Raw genomic sequence first — 10669 nt, forward strand, 5'->3', positions numbered from 1 at the left:
TCCTTCCTCACATATAATATTACGTCAAAACATAACCTGTGCTCCCAAGGCTAACTTCACTTCACCTTGATAAGCCAGCACAATCTCTATCGTTGGAAGGTTATGAGCGACTCTGGGACTTCTTCATGTGATACTACATCAGGAATTAGGGTTGTTGAATCTACTATTGAATGCTTTGCATCAAATTTATATATTTTATTAGAGCATGATAAATCTGTCAATCTACTGTCATTATATTCTTCTACTTGTTCTTTTAAAGGCATTAGGCATAATGCATCAACAAATGGAGGCTGACTGACATCAATGGGATCCCTGATACCACTTGTCAATCTCGATCGGAGTACACTTATGTCAGACTTTGTCTGAGAACCAATTCTCACGCGATTGAGAATATCTAAATATTCTGTATCTCCTCATTGTCTCATATTTTGAGTTAGTTCTATTAATTTGAATTCATCTCTCCACAAGTGTGTTGAGCCTGGATTATAGCCTCTGCCATCTTGAAACACAAATTTGTCCCTCACTGGTGGCAACTGAAAGAAGTGACCTACTGCAATGACATTCAGTCCTCCAAAGAGAACCTCAGAGTCATCGGTTCCTTTAATTTCAGTTAGCCTCTGGTGAATGAAGGACATTGTTAAGTATGAGACCATACTTATCTCATCTATTATTATGGTGTTCACATATTTCCAGGATTGTCTTAGCTCCATTAATCTTTCAGCTCCAAGCTTTCTGTAGCCAGTGGAGTTTCCATGCTCTACAGAAAGACTGAGAGCCTGGTGAATAGTTAATCCACCAATATTAAAGGCTGCAACACCAGTTGGTGCCATTAAAATGCAAGCATTTCCAGCACCAATATAAGCTCTTTCTAAATGCTTTTTGATGACACTTATAACATGGCTTTTACCAGTTCCAGCACCACCTGTTATAAACGTACAAAAAGGGCTGGGCATTGACTCTCTTGTCCTCATTTGAAAATCATGTACTGCTCTTGAATACTCAAGGACCTTCTCATAAGGGACTCTCTGGGAATCATTAAGACTCGTTATTGTTGCTTCAAACTCAGAGTCTGAAAAGTGACGCCTTGAGATAGAGTCCAGAGTCAATGCATCTTCTATGTCACCAATATTTTGTTCTATATTTTGACCACATAGATTTTGATGATTATTATTATCATCAGGTCGTAATGCGGCTACATTATCGAGACATAATTCATGGCCATATATTGGATCATAACCATCACATTCAATATTATTTTCAAAATTTTGGTGTGAAGTACAAGGAGCAACAGGAGCGTGCACAGCATCGCCACATTGATTTAGTACACGTAATTGCCCTGTCGCTCATTGTACTTCATCAGCAAGAGGTGTGTTGTTCTGTACTTAATACTTGTAATTCATCTTTATTTGCTACAAATGATGCATGAGCAGAGCCATGATTTCCAATTAAATCGAGAGTCTCATTTCTCCATGGCAAATAAAGAAAGATTAAATTATAATTATTAACTATCCCCATGAGACTCTTGTGTTATTGTCGGTAATCTCAAGCATGCTAGCTTTCTTCTTAGATATATCTTTCCCAGACCATTCTTTAGATCATATCTAGGTTGGGCACAAGAAGTTAGTGGCTCATAATTTTTATCAGCAACGTTGTACCATACAGAAAAGTGTGCTAGACTCATACTGTCATATGGTTCTCCATCAGGACGAGATTGATATCTCTCTAATGGACCAGGATTGAAGACATCATCATCTCCAGTACTCATAACTCTTAATTCTCTATTTGACTTAAATAGTCTTCCTCTTTTCTCTGGCCTATTTGTATTTATGAATACAAGTGATGGACTAGAACCTCTTAAATGTAAACCAGTAGTACAAAATACTGCCTCTTGAGCACCGACGATCCTGTGACTTATTAAAGTGTTTCCTATTTTAAAAAGTTTTTGTCTCTGGCTGCAATTTACCGTCAATTTGTCTAGCTTTCTTGCTATCTGTTGTTTAATCTGTTGAGGCTCGTCTTTACACATATAATGGCATACATATTTTGCTGCTCCATAGACATTTCCTACTACTTGAATGTCGATGTTAGCTCTCCATGCTTTTAGTAGGTCTGGATTGTATGGATTTATTATCTCAGCACCTACTTCACGTTTCAGTATGTAGAAACGGGCTTTGTTTCCAATGTCCGCATTTCTTTAAAGACAAGTTGTGTCATTTGGCCTCTTTGTGTAATCAAAGCGGCAGCTATTGTCTATTTTTTTACATGTTTGTGTATGATTATGCTTTTGTAATCGCTATACTAAATCTTTTAAATCATCATCTTCACCATCTTTTGGTATGGGACAACTAGCATATTTATCAATGAAACCCAGAGCTTTCCTTCTACCTTCTACTGTCTTAAGATCTGGTGGATGTTCTACCCACCATAAACTAAGTATATGAGGCGAGCCTCTTTGTTGAAACTCATCTCTCCAAAGTAGTCTTTTACTTCACCTATAGGCTTACTAGCACCATTTAATATGATTCATAAAAGCTTGAAAGCGATGAGAGAAATAATGTGCTACTACCACTGGATAGCTACTTAGTAACCTTCTACATTCTGAGGTAGACAGCTCTTTTACTTCTTCATCACTAAGGCTTTTTCCATCACATTTTACAAGTACACACATTAAATCAAACTAATTCATATGATCTGCACTTATTGTGATAAAGAAAGTAGGTGGACCTAGTGTTTTAAACATGGCAAACAAATCAAGCTTTGCTTTATTCCAGTATGCTTAGGAACCACGTATATTACGCTTAAAAACATGAATTTTCTGAAAGCTCTAGGTTTTCACTTAAATCTCCATTTAATAATTCACAGCAGTGATACGCCCTGTGCTACCCAATGATGATGGTGATCTAATTTGCATTGCAATTGATACAGAATCACGTAATCTTATCTTTTAAAGTAAATTTGCTGACCATAGTAAATATGGAATATTACTAGACCAGCGAGCATCAGCATTAAGTAAACGTGATTGAATATAGTCAGTAAATGATATTGGTCGGTCTCTTGCTGTATGAAGACCATTGACTTCATTTGGAAATGGACATCGAAATGCCATTTCTTCTGCACTATTATCTTCGTATAAATGTATTGGCTGGCCACTTATTCGAGGAAGCTGATGAACTTGATTATTATGATCCATTTCTAATGAAGTCAATGGCTTCTAAATTTGTAGTGTATGATCTGTTCTGACTACCGAACATTCAATTTGGGGAAGCTCAATGCTAGTACCTTGCTCAGGTTCATTATTACTGTCAGAACAGTCATTGCTATCTATAATAGATTCATCAATATTTACATCACTATATAAAGTATTTTTTGCTTTTAGCCACCTGAGTGCATCAACAACGAATGGCCTCGAAAATTTTTCGAGGTGTTCTCTAGATAGCTGTTGCTGTGGTTGATTAACCAATAACTCTCTATGATACTTCAACATTCTTTGATTTCATTGAGCTCTTTGCTCTTCAGATTCTGAGGCTCTCCTTTCGTGATTTATTTGACAAAGATTTAAGAGACGTTCTTCTCATTGAGCTTCTGACTCATTGGCACATCTTTCACTTAGGTAAGTTGGACGTCTTTGAGCCTCTAATTCCCTGATAAATCTTTCCAGATTTCACTGCCTTTGATCACTTAGACAAGCTTCTCTGTGATCTACTGATTCATCATTGGTACATCTTTGCTGATTTCTCTGTATTTGATCACTTAGACATGCTTCTCTGTGATCTGCTGATTTGTTAGCTTTGAATAGATCTAGTCCTCTGTGCATATTCCCACATCTTTCTCAATCTTTTAGCCTTATCTTCTTGAGATTCTTTAGATCTATGCTCCCGTTGCTTTTGTTTTAAATAATCAATGCATCTCTTTTTATTATTACTCATGTCTTGTAGAGGTACACGACATTTCATTGGTGGGCCATAGAAAGAGAATATGATATTTCTCCTCTTTTGCTTTTCACGTGGCGACACTGTTGTAGTGTGTGGGTGCTGTTTATTGGCAAGCATCCATTGGGGTAAAACTCACTTCTGCTTAGCTACCGTTTGAGGTATGGAAGTTTTTATCTTCTTAACTGAAGTAATTTTTGAAACTGTGCATCTTACATAGGTTGCTTAGTTATAATAGACTAATAATAATAATAATAATAATAAAGACGTGGTCTAATTTGATTGGATGAACTACTGTAGACCTATTAATTAATTCTTAACACATTAGTTATTACTATTGGCTCCTAAACAATTAATTACAACGGCTGCATTCACTGATTTCAGAGTAGTAGTATTGAAGTTGATGTCGTAGAAGAGAATGAAGAATACAATCTACTTTACGACAATGATGTAATTGATTGTATGATAATTATGATTAAAGTAAGATATAATTCTTTAATAGGAAGAAATGAACTCTCAACTAGGGACTCCAAATAGGCTACCACCACCAGTACCTCTACATGAGCCCGGAGATGATTCAGCACTACTAGGAGATAGAAGACCACCACCTCCCATAAGACCACCTCCAATAAGACCACCTCCAACACAACCGCCAAGACGGGAAGACGGGCATCCCAATGATGTAGCTACTGACCGTGAAGATCGCGGTCGCGGCCAAGTAGGGACAGCCAGGAGAGGACGGGGAGAGGGTAGAGCTGGGAGAGGGGTGGTAGAGGTGGCGGGTCTCCTTGTAGAGGTGCCCAGGACAGGAGGGAGACCAGGGAAAGGAAGGGGAGAACGGGGCAGGCCAGGGAACAATTGAGGAACAGGGAGAGAAAGGTGGAAGGCCCGGCATGAGCAGTTTCAGGCTCGCAGTCAGTTTAGACCGTCGCACCAAAGAGGAAGGGGCCGGGGAGGGAGTGGAATGGGAGGGAGAGGAAGGGGATGGTGGCAGGGAAATAATAATGTAATGAACCAATTAGACAGACTTTTACATATCATTGAACTAATACTCACCAATAATAACTAGTGAACTACTATAAGCCATTATATATACCTGTATAACACTTGTTTATTCAATTAATAGCATTTTATTATAATATTTTAAACTATGGTGTAGTCACGTTCACCAGTTGATGTATGTGTGTGTGGATGGGCTGACTAGTGGATCTGGCTTGTATGGTCTCCACTATTCAATCTTCCATATATGATATTCCTTAACTATGGCAGCAATCTTGCTCCGTTGATTTTTCAGAATTCCTATTCTAATAAGTAAGGTGAGAAAGCATGTAAACTATTTATGGAAGATTAAAACTATTTTTCATTGTCTTACTTTATTTACTTGAGCCTAGTCACTTGTAGTTCATTTATATATATATATATATATAGTTTGAATTGCAATGAGGAAGAAGGCTTCACTGAGTGCCAGTCCAATGGCAGCAATTGTGTTTACTTCTTTATTTCAAATAACTAAGACTTACATAGGTTTCTACCTTCTAGTGATTCTTGAGAATACTTTAGACATCATATTTGTTTTATTCTGGCTACAAAGCTCAGAACCTTGTTCTGCTTCTGAGTCACCACTTTGTTTTTAAATTACATACTACAAAAAAATTTCTTAGATATAAATTTTCTGATAACAAAATGGATGAATAAAAAATGGCACTAAATAAAGAAAGTAAGAGGCGGCTAAATAATGATTATTATGATCGTAATTATGGTCAAATGTTGTATAGATATCGTTCTAATTACTCACTACCTGCACCAAATAGTGAAGCAAAGGAATATTATTTTACGAAAATTATTGAAGCATTATAATACAGCCCGAAATAGTTGATGATTTATTACCTTCAAGTATGAAAGGTGTAGATTTTGAGAACACATCATATGAAAGTAAATGTAATGCTGCATCAAGTCTATTTTAAGTATCAGTTTTGAAAAACAGATCCCACAAAGTAGGCATATTGATACATGCCTCAAATAGCATTAGGAAATTATTGAATAGTTTTCGTGATTTTGGTGAGAAATGGTACACAAAAAATAGTGAGCCTTATTTTTATGAATCAGCATATTTGTATTGTAATGATAATTCTGATAGCCAATTAGATAGTCCAATTGCAATCCCTGTTGATACAGATGGAATCTGTTATGTAGCCGGGATTGTTGATGAGTCATGCATTGATAGAACAGAAGAATGTAATGATAATAGTGCCTCTGAATATGACAATTGTGGTAATAATAGAATGTACACTAATAAGAGAAAGCCTACCCTCAAATGGCACTGTACAGACAGGTGCAAACCTTTATTAGAAAGTGATGTTAGTTCTATCATTGAAGTTAGATGCAAGTGATAATTGTCCTAATAAGCATTGTATGACAAGATCGAAGAAATAGATCAAGAGCATGTACATGATTTGTGTGATAATGCAAATGTAACGATAATTGTGACCATAATTGACAAAAGGTATCTGCAAATGTAACGATAATTATGACCATAATTGACAAAAGGTACCTGCAAACGTAACGATAATTGTGACTATAATTGACAAAAGGTACCTTATGGCGGATTTTAAAATTCATCGATAAATATCAACCTGAGTGCTCTGTTAGTCAAGCATTGTTGCTAAAAGTGACATAGTATCATTTTGCATTCTCTGCAGTAATTTTATCATAAATGGAGCCCTGGACTTCCATCTTTTACGCTCTAAAGACCAATTTTCCTATCCGCCATACGGTACCTTTTGTCAATAATGGTAAAAAAATGAAAACAGCATTGAAAAATATTTTAAATATTCTGAAATTGTTTGTGAAAGGATAGGCCATACTATTTTGTGTAGTAGTAATGATACTGATTGTAAAAGTATGATGCATATTTTACGCAATGCATCTGTTCATTTTCCTATGTTGAGACGCCTTTTAAGACACTTGTATGCTGCTAGAAGTGCCCATTTAACAATAGATATTATTCATTCTTCTCTTGCTGATGGTGACATAGCACAATTGATAAATTTAAAAGTTAATGAAGCTGATGGGACTGACTTTGATAATGTGTATTAGGCTATAAATGATGGAAAAGAAGACCCATTTAGAATACCAAACTTAGATAATGTACTTTATTTTGAGTATTTAGATGCTATTGATGATTTTAAGAAAGCTTTGTATAATCAGATTGTTAATGCTTGTAGCTGTGAGAGGCTTTTAAGAAAAAAGTCTGTCACTGAAGCTAATTAATTAGATAGCCATGTTTGGAATATCCTATTAGATTACATTAGAGACAATGATCCTCCAGCATTAAATAAAGTTACGCATATTTGTAATCATTGTAAACTTATTATTAGGAAAAACAAAGTTCCAGCACGTGTGCTCAATGGGTTACATTGTGAGCCACTATCCAAAGAATTGGAAAATTTGGATCCTTCAATTTGCCAGTTAATAATACAGAGGGCCAAATGTTGTCAGACACTTGTTAGACTAGGCAGACACACCTTAAAAGTGCCTACACATAATTCTTTAAAGGCTCTTAAAGGCGCAATGTTTTATTTACTCCTTCCATTAGAAAAAACAATGGAAACTTTAAATGAGGCTGGTATAGATTCTAATTTCTTGCCTAATCCAGAACTTGATGCTATTATTAATGGACAGCCTACTAAATCAAATAATGTGTGGCATAGTTTAGTTGATGTAAAGATGACAGAAGGCAATAGCACCATTCATAAAAGAAATTACTAACTATGAGTACATTTCACACAAAAAAAAACAAAAAACCTCTCATAAATTGACGGTAACTCAACAAATGATTAAATACTTAAAGAGCTGCATAGCATGGAGTGAACGCACAGGCCTACCAAAATCAACAGAGCAATACTCAATTTACCCAGGGCTCTAGCACATGAAAAAGGGATTCCCCAAAAATCAACTGGACTACTAAATTGAAATAAGGGTATGCGAGTGCTTCAGCATCAGTTTTTGGTACAGAAGTTTCATGTGTACCCGAGATTGTTACAGTAGATGTAATGTTCATAATCAATACCAAACCATTACGAAGATACAATCAATTGCAGAATATGCCAAGTTTCCTTTTACAAGGTTTGTAATAGAGCATGAAGCTAAAGGAGTACTGCAGTTACATTTAATTTTTGACAGCTTAGATAAAAATGGCTTCAACCCAAAATAATTTGAGCGTCATCATCGTGATAATTCCACAAATGAAACAACTGCACACGAACACACTAAATTAACACCACATTCAGCAATTTCATTAAAATGGCCAGACAAAATTTAGTGCAGGGAGTGTAAGTACGTACTCATAAAAGCAATTGATCTCTCAATTTTACAGAATGGTTCATTTTGGTTAGAAGAGAATAAAATGATATTTTGCTGGTTGCTTTGGCAATGAGACTGGAATAGCCCCATTGAAGATTACTTCATGAATCAACAATGTTCCTGAGCAAGACATCCACTATTCATCTAATACTTTTGAAGCTGACTTAAGAATGTGGAGGCATGTCAAAATGAGCACAGCATTGAAGATACAAATATACACTGACATTTACAACATTGGACTATTAATTTGCCAACAACTCACAAAGAGCATAAATATACAAATAAATCCACTTAACACTCATGTAAAGACTTACAATTGTGTAAACAACTTGTTAACTGCCTTGCAAAATGACCCACATTCATCATCTTAATCCACAGAAGGTATTCCAAAAAATGTTATTTTACATCTATAGGGAAGGAATCATTTTCTAATTGTTTCTTTCAATTTTCATCATTGCAGGCAGGGATGCAGTAGCCTCATTGGGAGATTTTGAGCAAACCAACAGAGATCAAGGACTTCTAGCATTTTTACGACTAGTGGGAACTGCTTATTTTAAGAAAATATCATCATGTATCTCTCTTCATCAATCAGAGGCACCAAGACAACTCCACAATTTTTTGACACATCATTAACAGAAAAGATACAAATTAAGAATAATAGAAATAATTAGAAATGCTGTTGTTGAACACAACATCTGAAGAACAATTTTTACTATTTCTGACTTCTCTCTGGCATCATTGGTTAAGATCAACATACATTTGTGCAATGCGGCAAAATTCTTACTTGCCTGACATATCTATTAATTTCGGTCCACCTGAAAGTAATGGATGGCTTTTTTAAGTGATGACTCACATGAATTTGATTGGGAAGAACCTGAAGTACAAAAATCGATGACAAAATACTTAATTCCTTCCTTGTGGATGTAAATGTAAGATAGGTTGCACAACAGGGAAAAGTGGTCATAGGCAAAAGAACTCTTATCGTGGACAAGGATGCAAGTGCTGCTATTGCTAAAATGCAATAAGCGCTGTGGCACAGACGGCAACACAGGCCATTGATATGGACGATAAAAGTTCATATAAAGAAAGCTCCGATGATGATTTAGAATTAGAGATAATACAGATTTTCATAAAACTTTAGATATTTCATAGCACTAATATTCACATGCAGCTGACAGTATAAACTGACGACTTTGTTTCTTGATGCATTATGTCATATTATGTTGATTTATATGTTCATTTACTATCATGCTAACATACAAAATAAAAAGAATTGTCCAACTTACAGTTTAGAAATAACAGGTATCTTTGTCTCATGTGGCCGTGAGGTGAGTTGACAATGGCCCAACTTCAAAAATTAAAACACAAATACTTTGATCATTAAAGTATCCCACGGCCTTTTTGGGTTTGAAAAGAACAAAATGTGTAGAAAGAAGCTACGATACGAGTAACACTAACAGCCAACAAAGCGATAAACAACCAGACTCATTAACAGCCATTTTTGTTTGACCTGCCCACTTCCTTGCAAACAAAACACTTCCGCTTTAGGGTGGTTGCTGCTGGGCTGGTTTTAAACCATTAAACTCTTTGCAGAGGTGTGAAGATGTCTGGAGCCTTTTTATTCCTACTAAAAGCATAAATAAGACTTGAAGCATCTCTAGTCACGAAAAGAAGACATGAAATCTCTACAATCCTGATGTTCAATCGCTCAAAGGAAAACACCTAAAACCAAAGTGATGTGACTTCGCAGTCCTTTTTATCATGTTAGTACAGGTTTGTAGAAGTTTTTGATAAAGCAATAACATTGAAAAAGTTGAGAAAATAAGAAATTATCATTGATTATTTTGCTTCCAGACTATGCCCATGTTGAATTTCAGCAACACACATCAATGATGTTGCTGCCTGCTGCTAGGTATAGCTTATTCTAAGTTTTGGAACATGGCATTTCCTTTTGCCAGGAGTATAAGTAAGTCTACAATGATCATGTAAACTTTTGCAAATGTTAATTTCAATTATAGGCAGGTAAGGCTCTTACAATATTTTAGCTGCAAGCCAGTAGTGGTAAGTAATGAAAGTTTATTAGCTCTAATCATACTCACTTTAGGTAAATAGAAACTGGAAAAAAAAATAATGACTATGGTGGCATTACAAGCGCTAAAATTATGAAATGACTTTTATGATTTGAAAGATGGTAACTTAATGTTACCTTTAAAATGCAAACACACTGTCAATTGCTTTAATGTTGTTTTATAGCATGGTTGTTTTGTTTAAAAATTGCAGTTAACTACTGATAGTTTTGCTCTACTACAATAAATCATTAATTATAGTTACCTAATATTTAATATGTCTATCTACCCATGACATGAGTGGCAAGATTT

The 10669-nt window shown here is 35.6% G+C and overlaps 1 protein-coding gene across 1 annotated transcript; it reads right to left on the bottom strand.

Annotated features, from left to right (window-relative positions):
- Window positions 1-413: 413 nt before the first annotated feature.
- Window positions 414-2026, bottom strand: LOC109582184 (ATP-dependent DNA helicase PIF7-like). Its single transcript, XM_019996838.1, has 2 exons — window positions 1507-2026; window positions 414-1192 (listed from the first exon to the last, which is right to left on the bottom strand). The coding sequence occupies exons 1-2, from the start codon at window positions 2024-2026 to the stop codon at window positions 414-416; spliced, it is 1299 nt and encodes a 432-aa protein (XP_019852397.1).
- Window positions 2027-10669: the final 8643 nt, after the last annotated feature.

Source organism: Amphimedon queenslandica, unplaced genomic scaffold (assembly GCF_000090795.2).
Source record: "Amphimedon queenslandica unplaced genomic scaffold, v1.1 AMPQUscaffold_13397, whole genome shotgun sequence".
NCBI lineage: Eukaryota > Metazoa > Porifera > Demospongiae > Haplosclerida > Niphatidae > Amphimedon > Amphimedon queenslandica.